Source organism: Pongo abelii, chromosome 1, assembly GCF_028885655.2.
Source record: "Pongo abelii isolate AG06213 chromosome 1, NHGRI_mPonAbe1-v2.0_pri, whole genome shotgun sequence".
NCBI lineage: Eukaryota > Metazoa > Chordata > Mammalia > Primates > Hominidae > Pongo > Pongo abelii.
The window spans coordinates 95,959,196-95,981,991 of record NC_071985.2 but is presented as its reverse complement, the minus strand read 5'-3'; the positions used below and the strand labels follow the sequence as shown (position 1 = coordinate 95,981,991).

Below are 22,796 nucleotides of genomic sequence, written 5' to 3'. Positions count from 1 at the left end.
TCAACCTCCCAAAGTGCTGGGATTACAGGCGTGAGCCACCATGTCTGGCCTGAGTGATTTTTTAATGTACCTATACATTTCTTTAAAAATTAAAACTAGTCAAAAAATTAAAAAGGATCATGCTTACTGGAAGAGTGAACGCATTCACTCTTGGCAGGTCTATTGTCTTCTAAGAGGCCGTGGAGACAGGGCTGGATTTGTTTCCCTCAACTCGCCCCTTCTGTCCCACACAGCTAAAGCACACCCTTGTTTTCCCTGGGTTACAGACCATGCCCAACTGGTGACACATGCATTAGCCAGGACTAGGACACTCACTTGGGCTCGTGAGGAGGTCCGGACTGGTCAACCAACTTGAATTCAGCAGCAAAGCCATGGGAGCGGGCGTACTCCAAAAGGCCACCCACAGGGTTGGTGTTCAGGTATCTCACGAGCTCGCCAATCTTCCTGACCTTGTTGGGCATCATGGATTCCAAGTTATCAAGTGACTCTGAGATCATACCTTCGGGCTAAAGGAGAATCCATCAAACAGACGAGCCGTAAACACTTCAGGAAATGTTGAGGGAGTCACTGGCAATTTTAAACCACTCAGTTGCTAAAAACGACCTGTATCTTTTGAGTAGGAAAACGCCCTACCTGGTTATCAGAAGCCATGGAGTTGGTCGCCTCCCCATGCAGGGCCTTCATGGCTTCCTCTGCGGCCATCTGCTTTGCCACTTTCTTGCTGGGAGCACTCACACTGGGGAAAGTTTGGGCTCCCACTGCAACACAGTATTGGAACCTGACAGGAGATGAAGCAAGTAGAAGGATTAAAATGGTTTTGACTGAGGAGCCTGACCTAGCCTCTGCCAGGCTGCCATCCTCTACTATTGGTAATTTCCTTGAACACATCACCTCTGTGCAGTCACATCTCATGCAGTCACTTCTGCCTTGAACAGCCAGTGTCTCTTAGCCTGGCTGACCCCTTTCAACATTTAAGCATCAACCTAGTTTCACCTCTTCCAGGAACACTTCTCTTGAACATGTGAGTCTATAGACCCACAGGCAAAGAGCTTCTCAGGTCCTGTACCTTTCTGTCCCACCAACAGTGAGTGACGTCCAAGCCATGAACCTCCCTAGTGCTTATAGAGGAGATAGAGGATGGGCCAGGAATTCCCTTTGAATTGCTAATCCCTAATTGTCTGCCTCACAAGCAGCAACCAGGCCCTCAGAGACCTCCTTTCCCCATTTTGAAACAGGAGAAATTGGTCAATCTGCCATCCCTGAGGAGGCAAGGAAGAAAATGTGTCTCTTTTTCTTTCTGAGAAAACCTCAGCTGGACAGAGGACACGTGGGACATACTTGGGCTCATGGGCAGGGCCTTCTTTGGACAGGAGACGGAATTCGCAGGAGTTCCCCAATTTGTGCATACACTCGAGCAGTGTGGTGACGGGGCTCTTCCCAGAAAATAAGGATGTGGCTGAAGGGGTGGGGATCTGGGACTCTGCGGTCTAGAGAAAATGAGAGACAAGAAGAAAACAAAACTAAGAAAACACTGGTTAGTCCATCACAGAAGAGGGGATGGGGATGGGGGACTTTCTTCCCACCAACTAACTGTCAAGGGGTTGGCTTCCCAAAGTTAAAGGGGCTGCTGGAGCTCTCATTCCGCATCTTCCAAGAGAGGAGACTGGCCTCAATAAACTTTCAGGTCTCTTTCAAGTCCGAAATTCTATAAATCCAATTATGTTGGGACAGGAGCAGAGAGAGGAACTGGGTATGAGAGGAGGAAAGGTGGGCTGGCGAGATAGGGTAAAGGGAAGAGTGGGAAGCTGACTCCAAGACGATGTCAGCTGTTTAGGCTGGGATTGCTTCAAGGGAGTCAGTTACAATTCAGACACTGACAGGGAACTGATATTCTCCCAGATGGCAGGAGGACACCTACCTTCTCTGATTCTTTCTCTGTGGAATAGTGGGGTGATTCTTCTGATTTTCCACTGTCCTTGGCTTTGGCTTCCTCTAGCAGAATTGTCATGGCTTTCATAGCTGCATCCTGCTTGGCCACTTTCTTGCTTCCAGCTTCAGCTGGGGGAAACTCTCGGCCATTGATGACAACCTGGAATTTAAATCTTGACGGAAAGTAATTAGATGTGTGAACAGGAGTCTAGGTCATTCCTTCTGCCTTCTCCAAAGAGACCTTCAACCTGGAATTTTCTGCTACGCTAAGGGGCTTTTCACTTGTGGAGGAGATGAAGGGTAGGCCAAGGAACTCCTTCCTACTCCTTAAGGCTCAGCCCGTCCTTTCTTTTTGTAAACAAACCAGCCAGTGACTCTTTCCCCATAGCTCAGTGAAGCAAACATAGGCACAGATGATAGGAAACTAGCTCAGGGGAAACCCACTATCTCTTAACAACGAATTAAGATAAAACCCACACACACAAGCATGATGAGCAAAAAGTCGCCATTATAGTCTTGTGAGCAACCAAAAGACCTTCATTCTAAAGCAATTGTGGTAGACTGGCCTCCTCAAGGGAGGGTCCTAAAAGATAGTGAAGGCTTCTTATAACCCAGTCTCACACTCCCCACTACCTAGGGGGATCAGGCATCTGCCACTTATCAGTGGCCTGCTTTTGTCCCTAGACCTATATCACTGTAGTTTGTTATGAGTCACTCTATAGCACCATTTGTCTCAAGCTATTTTCTACATAACAAGGAATTTCCCCTCGTTATGTAGAAAATGAAAAAGCATTTGTTCTAGGCCTCTGGACTTAGCCTAGGCCCCCCTTTGTTCAAGCTTTCAAATGTGGTGAGCTCTTTGCTCAGTCTGGGATTTCATTTAGAAAAGTAGGTCAAATTTCTTATTTCCTAGGTCTTCTGATATATTTGAACATGGCACCAATGTTTCTTATAGTGTGAGTCCAAAGAATGATTAACCACAAAATCCACTGCTTTCCTCCAACTCTGGGGAGGAGGGAGGGAGGCAAAAGAGAATGACGGCCATCCGGTCTCTACCCCAAACAATCCAGCTCTGGCCTTGCCAGCTTTTGGACAGACACAACTCCTTAACAGCTCTCCTGAAATGCCAAATTGGTGTCATGAAGACAGTCAAGACAAGGAATAAGGGTCCTAGCCAGGAATCTACACCCCTAGAAACCAGGCTAGGTAAACATAAAGGTCAGTGGAATTCTCCCCCATCCTACTGACTCCTTCCTTGGCTGCAGCTGCAGCCACTCAGCTTCAGTGGTTTTGCTCCCTGTTACGCCCTTCAGCAGCTCCTGTTTTCCTCAATCTGTCCACTGGCCTATTAGGACCTACAGTGCAGGGCCTGACCAGCTATCTGAGTGAGGTAATCGCTGACTTCACAGCTCAGGAGTGGCAGCAAGTGCTAGCCTACCCATCTGTGCAGAGGAGGTGTATAAAATTAGAACCACCACCTTCAATAGGCAGGCAGGCAGGCAGGCAGGCAGCCGTGCACACACTCCTCCATCCTTTCCCCCCAGTAGGCTATGCAGAGGGGGGATTGTGGACCTGCTGCTGCTTAGCAGCACAACCCACCCCCACTCTGTGTACACAGCCTGCCCCAACCCACCTGCTCCTGCACCTCTCAGGAAACAGCTTAGGGAGGAGGAGAAGGCCTACAGAAGGGAATTAAGTCTTCATTACCTCTGCCTTAGGAGGCAGGCATGACATTGATGCATGGAGATCAATCATGTTTTTCTTTTTTCTTTCTTTTTCCGAGATGGAGTCTCACTCTGTCGCCCAGGCTGGAGTGCAGTGGCGCCATCTCGGCTCACTACAACCTCCACCTCCTGGGTTCAAGTGATTCTCCTGCCTCAGCCTCCTGAGTAGCTAGGATTACAGGCAAGCACCACCACCCCCAGCTAATTTTTGTATTTTTAGTAGAGATGGGGTTTCACCATGTTGGCCCAGCTGGTCTCGAACTCCTCACCTCATGATCTGCCTGCCTCGGCCTCCCAAAGTGCTGGGATTACAGTCGTAAGCCACCGCCCCGGCCCCCAAGACCAATCATTTCTTTTTTTTTTTTTTTGAGATGGAGTCTCGCTCTGTGGCCCAGGCTAGAGTGCAGTGGCGCAATCTCAGCCCACTGCAACCTCTGCCTCCTGGGTTCAAGTGATTCTCCTGTCTCAGCCTCCTGAGTAGCTGGGACTACAGGCGCACGCCACCACGCCCAGCTAATTTTTGTATTTTTAGTAGAGACAGGGTTTCACCACATTGGCCAGGCTGGTCTCAAACTCCTGACCTCGTGATATGCCTGCGTCGGCCTCAAAAAGTGCTGGATTACAGGCATGAGCTACCGTGTATGGCCAAAACCAATCATTTCTAAAGAAGCTTCATTACAGCCAACAGAGTCAACCTCCCCCTTGTTCAGCCAAGGTTCTGGCTGGTCCAAGGTCTATATTCCCTGCTCAACATCTGGAGAAAGGGCCAATCAAGGTGGATTTAGCTAAAAGGCAGAAGGGAAGGAGGAAAAGATAGGCGCCACCAAACAGCACTGCTCACAAATCAGCCAAGACTGCCTCAGGAGCAAGAGCACCTGACCCCAACCCTAGGTGCAGTTCCTGGGTGGTCTCTTACCGAGGTTCATGGGGTGGTCCACTCTGCTCTATCATGTTGAACTCACAGGTTTGACTAGCGAACTGGGCATATTCTAACAGCCCGCTGATGGGGTTCTTCAGCTGGCACTCTGTCAGTTTCTTGTAGGGTGAACACCGTGGCAAGCCATGACTGTAGAAGGAGGGCATCTCCATGATGGCTCGAAACTCACCTGGTGCTGCGCGGATGCTATTCAAGTCATCTGGGATGTCATCTGTGGCCCACTGGCCATTTTCAAAGTCAACATACCCTGCTTTTGAGGGGCCATTGTTATGAACAGGTGGTTTCAGTCTTACTGGTTCTGGTCTGGCCTCTTGCCTGTTTTCTAACTTTATGACAGGTTCCTGCCCATTCTCCACTTTTTCTGTGGTTACCATGTTATTTGAGGCATTTGATGTGGGTATATTACAGGTGAGGAACTCTGCGTTTCTTTTGGTCTCAGGGATTGCAGCTGGAGCGGTTTCAGGAACACTGTTCGTATTTCTCTTGATTTGCATCCTCTCTCGCTTCTTGTCTGTCAAATGCCATATGGGAGGGGTTGTCCCTTGTCTATAGACATCCCCCTGCCTTTCCATGTCAATTAGCACGGCATTTATATCTCGGGCCTTGGTGAGGCCAATATTTTTAGCCAAATTCAGGGCAGAGGAGTCAGACACATCGAAGAGATAGTCGCAGATTTTCTCCTTGATCTCAGCCATGTCTAAAAACTCAAGAGGATCTTCCAAGGCAGATATGGAGTTGCTGTCTTCAGGTTCCAAACCTGGGTCTGAGTTTGGGGATCCTTGGCTATGACTATCTGGTCTTACCACTCCACTGTGCTGGTTCCAAGCCTGAGCTGAGACTGCAATAAAAGGCTCAAGAAGATCTTCTGAGACAGATGTGGAGTTTCTGTCTTCCGGTTCCAAACTCGGGTCTGAGTTTGGGGCTCCTTGGCTATGACTATCTGGTCTTACCACTCCACTGTGCTGGTTCCAAGCCTGAGTGGAGACCGAGATTTTCCACAAAGGGGGTGTTCCTGCCTCTTTCTGTAGCTTGCCCTTCTTTGCCAGGGAGTATAAAACTCGATTGATTTCTTTCTTCGGAGCCCCAAGTTTCCCAGACAGATCATGTGCTGTGGTGGCCTTCCCTTCCCCAAGCTCTTCCAGGAACTTTAAGATCTTTTGTTCCTGATCTTGGTTGATACTCAGTTCCTGGAAATGTGAGGAAAGGCAATCAACACCTCTCCGTGGCAGACTCCTGCCACGTGGTGAAGGATGCTGGAACCCTCTCTGGAGACCCTGACTTCCGAGATGCACGCCCCTGGGGACACCCCTGATGTCCACTTGCCTGCCTCTGGTACTGGAGGCAAGTAGTACTGGAAACCTTGGCCGGAGTCCTGGGAGGGAAGGTGGCAGTGACGGTGTCTGCTTTCCAATCACCGGCGCTTCTGGGAGCTGCCCCTTGAGAAACTCTATTTGCTTAAGCAGGAAACTATTGGGGGAAGATCCTGGCCCAGGCTGCTGGTATCTGAGCTGTCTGTGTTCATAGCCTTGAAATGGATGGGAGTAGTATCCGCTGAGGGAATACCCCTGCAGAATAAGACAGTGGAAAAGAAAATGAATTAGGGCTGAAGTGGTGAACCTGTGGAGGCCCCGCCCTTTGCTGCCTGTGAAACAGCCCTTGATGGGCTGAGAAGGCAATTGAGCCATGGGCTTATGACTTGGCTAGGGTGACTTGCCTACCTCCTAAATCCTGCCTAGGGGCCTGCCAACAGGAGCACGGGGGTGGGGGCAGGAGGCAAAGCACGCAGAACTTCCAGGAGTACAGAGGTTCTGAGGCCTCAGCATAACCTCTCCAGCAACCTAACTTACTTTTCCCTTTGACGGAATTTAAGGGAGTTGAGAAGGAAATTTTCTAGTTACCAAAACAATTACCCCTTTAAAATCAGAACAACAAATAAATGTTATTTTGTTCTGAAAAGAAAAACAGAATAACCTGAAATAACCAGAACAATCACATGAAATAACAATAACCAAGGGAGATGGGACTAGGGAAGGGACGAGATGACCTCTCCTTGAGTCAGGCTCACCAGTGCACCCCCTGCCCACCTGTCTCTAAGATCTATCGTTTAGATGACTATGACAAAAGAAGAAATGTGATTGGATGAAACTGAACCCCAGTCCTCCAAGGCTGTAACAGTGCAGTAACAAAAACAATCTGCAGGTGGGAAAAGGCCACGGGACCGACCTCAGAGTCATCTCCGTGGCTCTCCACTGCCATCCCAGGAGGATCAGAATTTGGTTTTCAGGTAGCTGGAGGGTTTCCTGATAAAAATGGCACACTGTCCTCACTCTTCAGTGTGGTACCCAGGCTCAGAAGGGATGCCAGAGACTTTTGCCCAAACCACCCAGGCTCTCCTGGATGTGTGGAGCTGGCAGCATCTGCTCCTCACCACCTCAGACCAGTCCTACCTTCCCTAGCTACCTCCCCATAGCTGCTTCCACCGCACGTTCTTCTGAACCCTGACGGACAGGGCACAAGCAATCCCATGTTCTCATATGCACATTTACCAGAACACCGAGCACCTGTGACCCCTTTCCCCACCCACCCACCTGCAAACCAGTACTCTTCTCCCCAGGGCTGTTCACTGGAGGGTGATGGAGCCAGGAAGTACTTATAAGCCTGGGGGTGTCAGTAAACACCTTGCTTCCTTTCCCTGGGGCTTGTAGACCGGGAGGAGGGATTCTGACAACATTTACTCACACTCACCACCCCCTCCTCAGACTCTCCTGAAGGCTGCACAGGTAGAGGTAGGACCCTTTCTTCCATAACTCTAGCCTTCTACTCTTCCACATCCTGACACACTTAGGGGATTTCAGCATTCTTGTCAATCACTCTCATGGTGTCCCGGCTACAAGGATCCTTAACCCAGTGATCTCCATCCCTACCTTTCTGCCACACAATTGGCTTGTTACTCCTTCAATCTCACTATGACTCTAACCTAGGCCATCACACCAAGACCTCAAATCCTGCAACTCTTTTCCAGTGGCTGATAAACTTTTTCTATAAAGGGCCAGATAGCTCTGCCACTGTAGCACAAAAACAGCCTCACACAATATGCAAAACTTTATTTACAATTCATTTACCACGAAGCTTTATTTATAAAAACAGGTAGTTTGTACCTGTGGGCCATAGTTTCTTGACTCCTGCTCTTTTCTGATGGTGACTTCCCTGTGTTTCTACAACTTTACTCCTTACTCTGGTGGAACCTGCTCCTCGCATGACCCCGGTGAAGCTGCCAGTCAGCCACCCTGATTCTTCCCCACTCTGACTTCACACACCTCCTCACCCCACCTGGATCTCATGGTCAGTTCCCTTCTCCACCCAAGGCCCACTGTCCCCCTTTTCTTCTCCGAAGCTTCCCAGCGGTACTGGAGAAGGACCTTGACTTGTGCTAACAGGGTCCATAAAAATTCCTTCTCTTGAACCTCAGTTGGGTCTTCGCTGTGTGGTGGTCAATTGCGTTTAACAAACATGCCTTAGTTCACTGTGGATTGAGCACTCTTCTTTTAAAAAATTCTCCTCCCACGGTTTGGTGACAGAGCACTAAAGGTCTTTCACCTCTTTTTTCTTCTTTGTCCCTTCTTCCCACCCCTTATAATTTTTTAATAGCTACTGTATTAACGGATCCACCCTTTACATAATCAGTCTCCAAGGTTTTAAGGACCTCTTCTTCCTTTATAATTTATTTCCTAGGTTGCTTTAAACTAACCTAAACTAGCCCTCTGAAGCAACAGCACTCAAATCTACTATGTCCAGCCACTACCTTGTGTGGGAGCTTAAGATCTGAATTTCCAACTATGTCGACAGTCTGTCCACTTAAATATCCTGCCATAACTCAAACAGCACATATTCTGAACCAAATTAATAGTTCCCTCAAACTCAGCTCCTTTTCCTGTAGTTGTTATTGCTAATGGCATCACTCTCCTCCTAGCCTATTAAGGCTAGAAACCTCAGTCATCTTTGCTGCTCGCCTCCTGGCCTCATCTTCTGGATCTAATCAGGCAGTTGCCAAGTCCCGCCTTGTCTGCCACCTCTGTACTGTCTCTTAAATGTGTTTTCTTCCAGTTCCAGCCCCTCATTACCTCTTACTGGGCCATTGCAAAGGCCTCTAATCTTTCTATCCCTCTACATGCCAATCCAGGTGGCACATCTCCCTCCACAGCCACCTATCACAATTCTGACCCTTTCCTTATAGAGCTCCTTAAGTGCCACTTGCTTCAGGAGACTCCTGACTCCCACCTTCTTCAGCCCTTGGGGTTTCCTCTCCTTGTGCTTCTCCCACTCAGCACCTGTTAAACCATTTACTTTACCTTGTATCAGAGCTACTGGATTTTTTTTTTTTATGGCACACACAGATTGCAGTGTCTGAAAGGTAACTAACATTAGGTGTCCTATAAGTTATACTCAACTCTCCACTCTCAATATTCCCAACACAGTATTGATGAGGGGCTTCAGTTGATTCCATGGTGAGCTCTTGGGGGTCAAGGACTATGCTTCAATCATCTCAACCTCCCTAGCACTTGGCACAAAGTTGATTGTCAACAAACATTTGTTGAATTAATGACTGCATGAACAAGACACCACTATGCAAGCAATCATTTCTTTCTTGTTCCTCTTGCTGCACCCTCATGCCTACCATATTGCTAGGGACAGAGGCAAAAGTGTGTACAGAGTGAGTGCTGGCTCCCAGAGCTGAATTATGGGACTTAGGGGTTCTCCTATTAGCTCTTTGAGTGATCTTGGGGAAAAAAAATTGTGTTTCAAAGTGGCTAAAGTCAGTTAAAAGCTAAATGTTTTTTAAACTGCTACTCTTGGCCCAAATCTGGAAAATATTTTAATGTCTGTCTATAGAAGAATTAAATTATGAAACATTCATTCTATGGAATAGTACTCACACGGTTATTTTTATTTATTTTTTTATTTCATTTTTTTTGAGACACAGTCTCGCTCTGTTGCCAAGCTGGAGTGCAGTGGTATGATCTCGGCTCACTGCAGTCAGGCTGGAGTGCAGTGTGATCTCAGCTCACTGCAATCTCCGCCTCCCGGGTTCAAGTGATTCTCCTGCCTCAGCCTCCCGAGTAGCTGGGACTACAAGCGCACGCCACTACACCCAGCTAATTTTTGTATTTTTAGTAGAGATGGGGTTTCACCATGCTGGCCAGGATGGTCTCTATCTCCTGATCCGCCCTCCTTGGCCTCCCAAAGTGCTGGGATTACAGGCATGAGCTACCACGCCCGGCCAGTTATTTTATTTTTTTTAAATGTGTCATATCTATTTGTATTCACCTGGGGATAATTTAGGAATCATATATTAAATAAAACAACAAAAAGTTGTAGAATAGTATGTACATTATAATTTTTTTTCCCTAAACAAAAAGAGAAAATCCATGAATGTGTATGTGTGCACACAATGGAATGAACACAGAGAAAAGAAAGGAGATGTAAGTTTGCTACAGGATATCTTAGGGCAGTAGGGTTAGAGGGAGAGGAGGAGATTATTAATTTTTCTTTTTGCCCCCCTTAAATCCCCTAAACACCAAGCCACCGTTGAGTACAGCCATTTGGAAAGCTACTGAATAGGAGAGCAAGAAAACTGAGCAAGCAACCCATAGTGATCCTTTCTAAATCTCTCAGCATCACCTCTATGCAAATTACATAACAACTCATTTAACATTCATTGCCTCCCAGATTTCACTTTAATCTGGTCTCACATATTTAGGATCAAGAGATAAGCACTACCCCCTTTGCCTTTACCACACAGGTTCCACAGTGCAATACAATGACACCTGTGCAGAAATGCTTTTCCTTCAAGTCAGGCGTCCTTAATCCTTTCAAAGGAGTGCTTTAAAAATATATATATCTCTCTTAACAAAATTGAGGTATATAATTTAGATAGAGTAAAATTTATCCTTTTAAGTGTATAAATCTATGAGTTTCGACAATCGCCACCACAATCAAGATATAGAACATTTCTATTTCCCTAAAAAGTTTTTTCATGCCACTCAACAATCAATTTCTTCCACGATACCCAGTCCCTGGCACCCACGGATCCACTTTCCATCCCTATAACTGTGTTTTTTTTCCAGAATGTCACATAAATGGACTCATACAGTACGCAGCCTTTTGAGTCTGGCTTCTCGTGCTTAGCATAACGCACTTGCGAGTCACCCGTGTTGTTACTTGTAACAGTATTTACTACTAAGCAGTATCCCATTATGTGGATGTATTTCAGTTTATCTATTAACCTGCTGAAGGACATTTGTGTTTTTCCAGTTTTTAGCTATAACTTATAAAGTGGTTAACAAGCTTTCTCCTATAGCTTAACGGCCATTTTTAACTCCCAGAAGGCCTTGAGGAGGTGGATAAGGTGCGCTGAGGATAGTGTGCGCTCCTCAAAGTCCGAACGTTGTTCAAGTGGGGCTAAAGCGGGGCTAGGGGGTTCACAAGGGGCCCTAGCAGAAAGGGAGACGATGTGTCTGCCTTGACATGGGCTCAGGCCTTCCTACTCAGACGGGGGCGCATTTTCCCCCAAGCCCTCTTCACGCATTGCTCCATTCTGCAGAATTAATGAGCAGGATACAAATCCACAAATTCTTAAACCAGCAATGCTGCTTGGCAAGACCACACACCCACACACACAAACACTCAAAAGACGCACAAATTCCTAAACCAGCAATGCTGCTTGGCAAGACCAGACACACACACACCCACACACACACACTAACACTCACAAGACGCACAAATTCCTAAACCAGCAATGCTGCCTGGCAAGACCACACACCCACACACACACTAACACTCACAAGACGCACAAATTCCTAAACCAGCAATGCTGCTTGGCAAGACGACACACACACACACACACTCTCTAACACTCACAAGACGCACACACTACGCACTACAACACAAAGCCTGTGAGGTTGTAAACGAGCCCAGACGGCGGCGAAGGTCCAGGGCCGGCCCGGCTTACCTGCCGCGGGTTCATGGCGCCCGCGAGGCATTGCCCGACCCGACCCGCCGGCGGCACGACCCTGGCCCAACCGCTGGGCCGCGCCAGCCCCTCGAGGCCCCCACGCCTCCGCTACTCCGCACTGGAAGTGGCCCCGGGGCGTCGGCACGGGAAACTCCGCGGGTCTACGCGCCGGGCCCAAGATGGCTCCGGTTCAATTTCGCTTTCGTTTCTTCGGAAAGCCTTCCCCTCCGGAAAGTTTGGCCAAGAGGAGGGGCTTGAGCAAATCTTGCGCCAGCGCTTGGTTTCAGGCCGGTTACAAGTCGAACCCCTCCGTTGCATGAGAACTACGGAAGGTACTTTTTTTTTTTTTTTTTTTTGAGACGGAGTCTTGCTCTTTTTGCCCAGGCTGGAGTGCAATGGCGCAGTCTCGGCTCACTGCAACCTCTGCCTCCCGGGTTCAAGCGATTCTTCTGCCTCAGCCTCCGGAGTAGCTGGGATTACAGGCGCGCGCCATCACTCCTGGCTTTTTTTTTTTTTGTATTTTTAGTAAGAACAGGGTTTCACCACGTTAGCCAGGGTGGTCTCGAACTCCCGGCTTCAAGAGATCCGCCCACCTCGGCCTCCCAAAGTGTTGGGATTACAGGCGTCAGCCCCCGCGCCCGTCCGGTACTGTTTAGGAAAACCGCCGTTTCAGTACTGAGCTCCTAATTCCCCGCACAGGCCCTAGGCAGGAATACACGAATAGAGCAAAAGGAAAACAAAGGCACACAAAACCTCAGGCCAGAAGCAGCATGAGGCCCGGTCCTCCCTCTCTCTGCGCCAGCGCGGTGGCGGCCGCGTCTCCAATGTGGGGGGGTGGGGGGGATGGGCGGGAGCGCAGATCTCGTCAAACGACCAAGGTCCCCACCGTGGGACCTTGTTAATGCTCCTACTATGTTACAAACATAAGCAAGCAGATGCCAGCCAGTAAAAAGTACCAAGAGTAGCAACAGCAGCAGTGAACAATTTAGGATCTAGGTCATAAAAACTACCCAACCAGGCAAATGGTTAAGTACTTTACATGTATTATCTCCCTTAATCTTCACAACAGCCCTCCAAGGTAGGCATTATTCCCACTTTGCAGGTGTAGAAACCGAGGCTTGACTAAGGCCACGCTGCTGCCAAATCCAGGTCTGAAGGCTTTAGTAAAGCTCAGTCTTCAGCGCTTCTCTACACTCATTCGAATTACACCGTTACTTTCAAAAAGATAACTTTTGTTATCTAGAGGGACAAAAGTCAAATTTGCTTCATGGTCAGGCTTCTCTAACTGCTCGATTTTTGTTCAAGGTATCTGGAAAACGATTATTCTAGGGTTCAACACCATCCTCACCTGTAAGAATGTTCTTTCCCTGTGTTTAATCTTAATTTTACCCCCCTGCTTATGAGATTACAAGGCAGTGCCTTTATAGCAGTATCTCCAGCTGATGCCCTTTCATGGTGTTAGTCACTCCAAATTAACATTCCCTTGCAGGCTGGGCTCTGTCTTCCTTCTGGGCCTTTGCACATTCTATTCGTTGGCCTAGCATGCACCTCCTCCACTGCTTCCCGTGAATCAACCTTTCAAATCTACAAGGGAGGCCTTCCCCACAGCAGGTAGTGGGAGGGGAGGGGGAGCAAGTGCTGTTTGTGGTTTCTTACTCCATGCTTCTCGAGTTACTGGGCACCTACCCCTAATAGGGCACTTGCACACTGCGCTAAAAACGCCCCATTCGATCATTTAACAAAACTTTACTAAGCACCTAATTATGTGGCAGATACTGTGTTAAGCACCCAGGATATAACACAAATAACAGCACCATCCTTTAGCTAGTCTGGTAGGGAAGATGGATGCCTCAGTAATCACAATTATCATGTACTTCTTGTTCATATATCTGCCTCTAGAATTGTCAAGTCATCTCCTTGGGGGCAGGAAGCATGTTTTATATCCTTATATTCGCCTTCAGAGGGCTGGTTAGTTGAAAGAATAACAGACCCCTCAATAGGTATAACAATGGGCAAAAACAATCGAAAGACAACTTCACAGGAGATAAAAAATATCAAACATATGAAAAGGTTCTCAACCCCATCACATCAGAGAAATGCACAGTATAGCTACAGTGAGCTACTGTCCATTCACCAGACAGACAGCATTAGCCATCTGATTAGACCAGGTGGCAGCAAGGATGCAGAGCAGCTCCTAGTCACTACAGGAAACCAGTTTACCATTATCTGGTTTCCCAAGAAGTTCATGGTTGCATTATTTGTAATATCTCTAATAGCCCCCAAAGTGGAAACAACCCAAATGTCCATCAAAAGTAAAATGGATAAATGGTGGCATATGCCCATGATGGACTACAATACAGCAACAAAAATGAAAGATCTACGCATGCAACAAGGTAGCTAATTATCTAAATATGATACTGAGTGGGAAAAGCCATATGTATACTATATGGTCCCACTTACAGAAAGTCCCAAGCCAGGCAAAACCGAACTATAGTATGCTCTGCATAAAAGACAAAATGAGGCCGGGCGCGGTGGCTCATGCCTGTAAGCCTAGCACTTTGGGAGGCCGAGGTGGGCGGATCACGAGGTCAGGAGATCGAGACCATCGTGGCCAACATGGTGAAACCCCGTCTCTACTAAAAATAAAAAAATTAGCTGGGCATGGTGGCGTGTGCCTGTAGTCCCAGCTACTGGGGAGGCTGAGGTGGGAGAAACGCTTGAAGCAGGGAGTCGGAGGTTGCAGTAAGCCAAGACTGTGCCATTGCACTCCAGCCTGGAGACAGAACAAGACACCGTCTCAAAAAAAAAAAAAAAAAAAGACAAAATTGTGGTTAATTACCTCTAGGGAGAAAGGTGGGAGTTTTGACTGGGAAGAAATCTTTTGGGTACTGGTGATATTCTAGCTCTTGACTTGGGTAGTGGCTACATATGTTTGCTTTCCAATAATTTCATTATACATTTATGTTTTATTCATGTTTCTGTATATATATGCTGTATTTCACAAATTTAAAAGGTAAAAACAAACAAGAACCACAACAAACTCTTGCTGTTGCAATTCCAGTCCACTTCCCCATGTTTTATTTCCTCCGTTTAAGTAACAGGAGTTATATCTTACTTCTGCTTGTCTTCAGGCAAGACAATCTGAAAGCCTTTACCCTTCTTCAGAAATGATCCGGAAAAGCTTTAATCACAACTACTGTGCGAGGGAAGCTGCACCGCTGCTCCCCCGACCCCTTTTAATCTAACATAGGACACAGTGGCGAAGCAGTGAACTCTCCTCAACAGAAGGTCAGTTTATGCCTTGAAAGAACAACAACTCCTACTGTCATTTAATCTTAGCAGCTCAAGTAACTGCAGACAGTCTTATTCATAAACGTTTCATCTCCTCCCCCTCAGTAATTGTTTTAACTCCCCCATGGTTGTGAGGTGATGATGTCTTTTTTTTTTTTAACTGTTCTATTGTAGGAACTTGACGAGTTGGATGAAAGTCTTTAAAAAAATTAACCAAAAGTAATAGGTTTATTTCAGAAAATACAGACAAGCAAACACAATAAAAATCACCCATTGTTAATTCATCATTCATCCATGCCTACCCTTCAAGCGTTTTCCCTGTAACTTCCCCGTGCATAACGGCACTGCCAACACATGGGTGGTCAGTCCTCTCCCAAGGGAGGAGCTCTTCCTATAAAAAATGGCTCACCTCCCCAAGGGCCTGTGAAATGACCCCAGATGTATCTATACCACCTAGGGCTACTTATTAAAAACCACCTAAATGATTAAGAGTTACTGTCTAAAAATGAAGTACTCAGAAACTCAGTATTCTCAGAAGTCTGGCTTCCACATAGCAGTGCCAAGTTCTAGCTGTATAGGTGCATTCAGGGGGTGAGACTTCCCCCACCTATAGGAAAGGACATGCTATTATCAGGGCTCCTGAGTTGGTTTTGTTTTCCAATCCCTGCTATTCTTGCTGTTTAACTATAAGTAACTGTTAGTCTGACTTAGTAATTGTTAATTTGGTTTGTTGTGGATCTTCTGTTTAACCTTACTGTGTGCAGGGATACATGTTTACAACAACAGTCTTTTTTAGTCTATAATTTACTATAACCAGACTTTACTACACACATGGGCTATATCCAATTGAAACATCTATCTCCCTGTCTACTGTAAAGGAGATGTCTGCAAACTCCTTCAGTATTTGCTCATACAGTGATACTGGGACAGAAATGTACTGCCTGTGAATGTATTCTAAACAATTTGCAACATATTATCAAAGAAAGTAATAAATTACTCAGTTTTTTTTTTTGTTTGTTTTTGTTTTTTTTTTTTGTTTTTAAGATGGAGTCTCGCTCTGTCACCCAGGCTGGAGTGCAGTAGTGCAATCTCAGCTCACTGCAAGCTCCGCCTCCTGGGTTCACGCCATTCTCCTGCCTCAGCCTCCCGAGTGGCTGGGACTACAGGCGCCTGCCACCACGCCCGGCTATTTTTTTGTATTTTTATTAGAGATGGGGTTTCACTGTGTTAGCCAGGATGGTCTCGATCTCCCGACCTCGTGATCTGCCCGTCTTGGCCTCCCAAAGTGCTGGGATTACAGGTGTGAGCCACCGCGCCCAGCCTACTCAGTTATTTTTAAGTACCAGGGCATCATTTTAGAATAACTCTTAGGAAATGTACAGTAAGCAATTCAGAGTTGTCAGGCACAAATTTATTGCCTTCCTTTTTTGTTATCGTTGTTTCTCCTCAATTCTTTATCATTGAGTTTTTATTCCACTAAAATAGTTCCTAACAATCAACATTAATTTTCTTTCTTTTTTTTTTTTGAGACGGAGTCCTGCTCTGTTGCCCAGGTTGGACTGCAGTGGTGCGATCTCAGCCCACTGCAACCTCCAGGTTCAAGTGATTCTCCTGTCTCAGCCTCCCAAGTAGCTAGGACTACAGGCGCATGCCACCATGCCTGGCTAATTTTTTGTATTTTTAGTAGAGACGGGGTTTCACCGTGTTAGCCAGGATGGTCTCAATCTCCTGACTTCGTGATCCGCCTGCCTCGGCCTCCCAAAATGTTGGGATTACAGGGGTGAGCCACTGTGCCAGTCCCTCAACATTAATTTTCAAAATTCACAGTGGCCTCCCACAGCAAACCCACTTGCTTTGATAACCTGTAAAGCTTTTGGTAGAGAAGAGTGAGTTGCCCAACTGGCTGAGTAGTGCTCTGTGGCAGTGTTTATGCTGACATATATTTTCTATTGATGTTAATGACCAGAAATGGCTTTTTTTTTTTTGAAAAATCTCACTCTGTTGTCCAGGCTGGAGTGCAGTGGCGTGATCTCGGCTCGCTGCAACCTCCACCTCCCAGGTACAAGTGATTCTCCTGCCTCAGCCTCCCAAGTAGCTGGGACTACAGGCACATGCCATCATGCCTGGCTAATTTTTGTATTTTTAGTAGAGGTGGGGTCTCACCATATTGGCCAGGCTGGTCGCAAACTCCTGATCTCAGGTGATCCGCCTGCCTCGGCCTCCGAAAATGCTGCTATTACAGGCGTGAACCACTGCCCCCAGCTAAAACTGGCTTTTGAAGTTACAAGAAAGCAAGAAATGCGGCCAGGCGCGGTGGCTCATGCCTGTAATCCCAGCACTTTGGGACACCGAGGTGGGTGGATCATCTGAGGTCGGGAGTTCGAGACCCACCTGACTAACATAGAGAAACTCCGTCTTTACTAAAAATACAAAATTAGCCGGGTGTGGTGGCACATGCCTGTAATCCCAGCTACTAGGGAGGCTGAGGCAGGAGAATCACTTGAACCTGGGAGGCGGAGGTTGCAGTGAGCCGAGATCGCACCATTGCACTCCACCCTGGGCAACAAGAGTGAAACTCCATCTCAAAAAAATAAAAATAAAAAAATAAAAAAGAAAGCAAGAAATGCCTCAGGTACCCCCAGAAGAAAAAGAGGTCTCCAAAAGCTATTAAGTGCCTTTATCCACTCCAGTAAGTTATCTAGTAACAAAGAAAAAAAGTATAGTATTTATCAACTAGCTATATGTGCCAGGCTTAAGTATTATATAATAAAGATATAACATTTGTAATAATATTACATATGTAAAATAATACTAATAATAATGACTAACAGGCCTGTGTGCAATCTTTTGCAAGTATGTATAACTAATAAATGTACATTCAGTCTGATAACTACCCCACAGGGTGACCCTATACAACTTGTGGTTTTATACATTATATCCTGACATGCTTAAGCCGCTTCTCCGATGCTAGATTGTTCTTGGATGCAACACCTGACTGACTTCTGGCCTGACTCTGGCTAGCACAGAGGTTCAGCTACTGGCCTACATTTGGGTTCTATTGATTCGGGACCCAAAGGGGGAGATCTCCCATCTTCTTCTTCCCTAGGATCCAGATCCAGCCTGTAGGGGGCTGCTCTCGGTCCCAGCCTCATGCAAGAGCAATGCCCCCATCTCCATGGCTTGTAGAAAGCAGGAGGGGACAATCACAGTCCTGTCCTGGGCAGGCTCAAGGCAGCCACTGCCCTGACTTCTGCAGTGTTTCTCAGGGAAATAGGCTGATTTCACCAACAGCCAATTTGCTGAAAGTCAATTTGCCAAATGGTCAATTCCTTGAATAACCAATTTATGAAACAACCAATATGTTGCATTTACTTTTTTCTTAATCTCCCTAGTCTTAATTGACCAGTTTTTATTCTGTCTTCTTAATAGAATTTGGAGGAAATGTGCTCTGCTGTCTCCCTGCTGCTGTAGAGCAGAAGATTGAGGAGGAAACTGAGGAGGCAAAGGGGTAAGATGGAGGGGCTTTTGTAGAACTGACTTTCAGTGAACTGGTTTTCTTGGAATTTGACAGAGAGCCATTTTCAAGTGACCACTGGTCTTTAAAAGTGTTTCTTTTAGTGTTGGCAAGTTCAAAAAAAATTTCCATCTACACACACAGAGGAAAAGGCCATGTGAAGACAGAGTAGAGAATGATTTGAAGATGCTAGCCTTGAAGATTAGAGCGACGCGGCCGCAAGACAAGCGATGCCAGCACCCAACAGAGGTTGGGAGAGGCAAGGAATGGATTCTCCCCTACAGCCTCTGGAGGGAGCACAGCCCTGCCAACATGGCCCAGTGATACTGATTTCGGATTTCTGGCCTCCAGCACTGTCAGGTAATAAATTTCTGTTGTTTTAAGCCACCTAGTTTGTGGTTATTTTTTTACAGCAGACAGCCACGGGAAACTACTACAGCATCTTTGCTGGACAGTACAAACCAGGGAGCTCCCAGTCCAGGGCTGCCAGAGGCTTTGCTAGGCAAGATAGGAGTTTCTGCATTTGGGTACATCAAAGGGAAAAGGCCAAAACAGACTAGCTGTCATAGATGTACTTATGCACAGCCATGATGTCCTTTATTTATTTATTTATTTTTTAAGAGACAAGGTCTCTGTCACCCAGGCCAGAGTGCAGTGGTACAGTCATGCCTCACTGCAATCTCAAACTCCTGGGCTCAAGCAATCCTCCTGCCTCAGCGTCTTAAGCAGCTGGGACTACAGGCACATACCACCATGCTTGGCTAATTAAAAAAATTTTTTTTTCATAGAAATAGGGCTGCACTATGTTGCCCAGGCCGGTCACGAACTCCTGGGCTCAAGCAATCTGCCTGCCTTGGCCTCCCTGAGTGCTGGAATTACAGGCGTGAGCCACCATGCCTCACCACATTTTTTAGTTAAGCCAAACAGTACAGCCTTCTCATTATTATCCAACAGAATTAGAGCTTTTAGTTTTATCTGATTTTATTTTTTTCTAGGAAGATACCATTAATTTATATTTTTAAATGATGAAAATAAATCATCTGTGAAAGAAATTTCCAAGGCAATAAAATAAAATGCAGACAAACTTTTAGTAAGATTGTGTTTTGTGATTACAACCTCCAAACTGGTTTCCCCGCATGTACTTTGGCCTCTTTTCTATCCAGTCTTCTCGACACAGCTTGTGTGATCTCTGAAAACCAAAATCTGATCATGTCATGCATGGAATTCAAGAAAATTCTAAACGAGCAATTAAGGGGGGAGGGGGAACACAGGGAGATGGGATCCAAGAGGGGACAAGGGAGGCTTCAGCAATACAGATAAGGTTCTCATTCAGGGGAAGGTGTTAGGTTCACGTGCATTCGTTTCATTGTTGTATTTCAGTGATACATATATGCTGCAGGAATCTTTTATGCATATCAGATATTTACATTATTAACAAAAAAATACTTTGATGGCTTCCTAATGCTCTTAAGATAAAGGCAAACATCTTTACACGATGGCTGCAAAGCCTTACATGGCCTAGCCCTGCCATCCTTCTCCCTTCTGTTGGACCATGCCCCATCTCTCTGTCCCCCAGCCTCCCTGAGCCTTCTTTCCCTCCCTCTAGATTGCCATGCTCCCTCCTGCCACATACTTGCCCCTCTCTCTGGATTATTTCTCCTCCTTTTCACTATCCTATGATTTGCCCTTCAGATCTCAGGGTAGTCAACACTTCTGGAGGAAGAGCTTGAGCTCTAACCCCTACCCCTTCCCATCACATGCTTTCCAGACCCCTTCCTCTCTTTTGGAGCATATTTACACTTGTAATTTTACATTTCTTCATGTGGTTTTTTGGTAAATATCTGTCTCTTTTACTACAAGTTCCAAGAAGCTAGGGCTATACAAGTGTTTTGTTTTCAGCATGCTCAAAAATATTTACTGAAAAACTCAACATGCACATTTCCCTCAAGAGACAGTCCATAGCTTTCAGACTCCCAGATAGATCTGTGTACCCAGAACGAAGGTTAAGAGGCACTGCTCTAAAGACTTTGTTCTTTCCAGTGTTGTACTTCAACTCTGGCTTATGTCTTCCTGACCTGGCCCACTGCCCTCTCCAGCACTTCTGTCTGGAGTTCTAGTGGACAATCGGTATCTCAGAGGAGGGCTGAACTTCCCAGTATGGAATACAGTAAAAAGTTAAAAACTACAAAGTGATGAATCCCAACATGGCTGCCTAGCCAGTGGACTGGACTTCTACCAAAACAATGACTGGGGCACTATTATCCTGACTCATAGACATAGTGAGAGATAACTTATCAAAAACCCCTGCAAGCATCCTGTCCTGCTTGTTGCTTAGACAATGCCTAGTCCAGATAACACTGGCCAATAAGTAGCATTTGGAGACTTTGATTTCCTAATATGGGATGGAGACCCTGAGTTTTAAAAACCTACCTCATCCCTCATTGCCACCCTCAAGGCTTAGATCTCAGAGCCTAACTTTTGCACTCAACTGGTTCTCTGCTGGGCAGTAAACTTCTGCTTAGCATATCAATCTTTGATGCCAGAGTCTAGATTCTTACTTTAACAAAGAAAGTTCAAAGAAGGCAGGAATTGTGGGCAGAGGTGGGATTCTGCATGAAAGTGACCCTGATGATCACCTTTCCCTCCTAAGCTGATTAAACCAACACGAAACCTCTTCCAAACAGGAAGATGTGCGAGGATACTTTAATAATAAAGACTGTCTATCATAAATCAACAGGCAATATCATATGTAGAATGGAACAGTTAGACACTACCACTCAAACGAGAAAAAGGAGGGCTACCATTACCATTGTTATTTTCCTTAATTCTAAGATGCACTGCTTTTTACATCCTAACATTTCTGATATTGGAATATGAATTACAGTTTAAGTATACATTTAATATAGTGCTCCCCAAATCTGTTATTAAATCAATAGCAAGTCCTTATGCTCAGTGGTCTTAAAATAAAACAAACATGGTATTTAACACATGTTAAATATATATATTTAATATCTTTTCTACATATGGAAATTCTTACATATTCTACATTATGAAACAAAAATAAGAGATAAACTATTAAAAAGAAAAATAGATTATTTGCAGATGATATCATCATAACCCTAGTTGATCCAAGAGGATCAACTGAAAAACTCTTAGAACCAATACCAGTCAAGAAATATGGTTGAATATAAGAGAAACATATAAAACACAATAGCTTCTTTATATGCATATGTATATATGCATATAAAGTAAGTATATATTCTTTATATAGTAATATATACATTACTATAGTAATATATAAGTATATATTCTTCATATAGTAAGTATATATTCTTTATATACTTTAATGTTTTATTTGCTATTAAGAATACCATATTCTTAATAGCAAATAAAACATTAAATTAAAAAAAAGAAGTATCTAGGAATAACCCTAAGAAATGTGAAGACCTTACATGTGGAAAATTACAAAACTCACTGAGGAATATATGTCTTAAATAGAAGGACACACCAGTGTCAAATGTGATGGCAGAATACTTTATGAATGCTAATTAATATCAAATTAAATAACGATTTACTGCAAATACTATCAGGTTGGGGCAGTAAGGAGTGGATACCTGACAAAATGATTACTCTAAAGTTCAGATGCAATTAATAGGTCATTGGATGGGAATAAATAAAGTTCAAGTACAAGAACAAACAAAACAGTACAGCTACGCTAATTAAACCAAGGCAGCACTGGTATAAAGCAAGGGTAGAGCTTCAGACTAACAGAAAAGAACCACCTCCCTCCAAACAGAGCCTAGTATGTGCAGAAATCCAATGCATGATGAGGAACCAAAAACAGCAGTGAGAAAAAGGTTATTCAACAGATGGAGCTGGGCCAACTGGATGGCTATTTGGAAAAAAAAAAAAAAGTCTAGAGTCTAGCCTTATATTAATATGCCAAAACAAATTACAAATGTATTGAAAGACTAAGTGTAAAAAAATTAAATAAAAACACCAAGAAGCAGCCCAGCCGTGGTGGCTTATGCCTGTAATCTCAGCACTTTGGGAGTCCGAGGCAGGTGGATCACCTGAGGTCAGGAGTTTGAGACCAGCCTGGCCAACATGGTGAAACCCCATCTCTACTAAAAATACAAACATTAGCCGGGTGTGGTGGCAGGTACTTGTAATCCCAGCTACTAGTGGGGCAGAGGCAGGAGGATCGCTTGAACCTGGGAAGCAGAGGTTGCAGTGAGCTGAGATCGTGCCACTGCACTCCAGCCTGGGTGACAGAGTGAGACTCCATCTCAAAAAAAAAAAAAAAAAAAAAAAAAAAGAAGAGGCAGATAATGTTAGTGGCCTACGCTAGAACTACGCCTCCCTTTCTGTGACAGTGCCCTGATTCTG

At 45.4% G+C, this 22,796-nt stretch overlaps 1 protein-coding gene across 6 annotated transcripts in view; it reads right to left on the bottom strand.

Moving 5' to 3' along the window:
* ADAR (adenosine deaminase RNA specific) overlaps positions 1-22,796 on the bottom strand; it is a 46,634-nt gene that overhangs the window by 15,084 nt on the left and 8,754 nt on the right. For 4 of the 6 annotated variants that reach the window (XM_063727453.1, XM_054552494.2, XM_054552480.2 and 1 more), the window contains exons 2-6: positions 4,570-6,155; positions 1,919-2,102; positions 1,339-1,487; positions 634-778; positions 316-506 (exon numbers count right to left, since the gene is read on the bottom strand). In XM_063727453.1, the coding sequence (XP_063583523.1) occupies positions 316-506; positions 634-778; positions 1,339-1,487; positions 1,919-2,102; positions 4,570-6,155 (2,255 nt within the window). Of the gene's footprint in view, positions 1-315; positions 507-633; positions 779-1,338; positions 1,488-1,918; positions 2,103-4,569; positions 6,156-11,599; positions 11,815-22,796 lie in introns of those variants that run through there. The other 2 variants (XM_024245647.3, XM_024245653.3) reach the window with 2 other exon arrangements.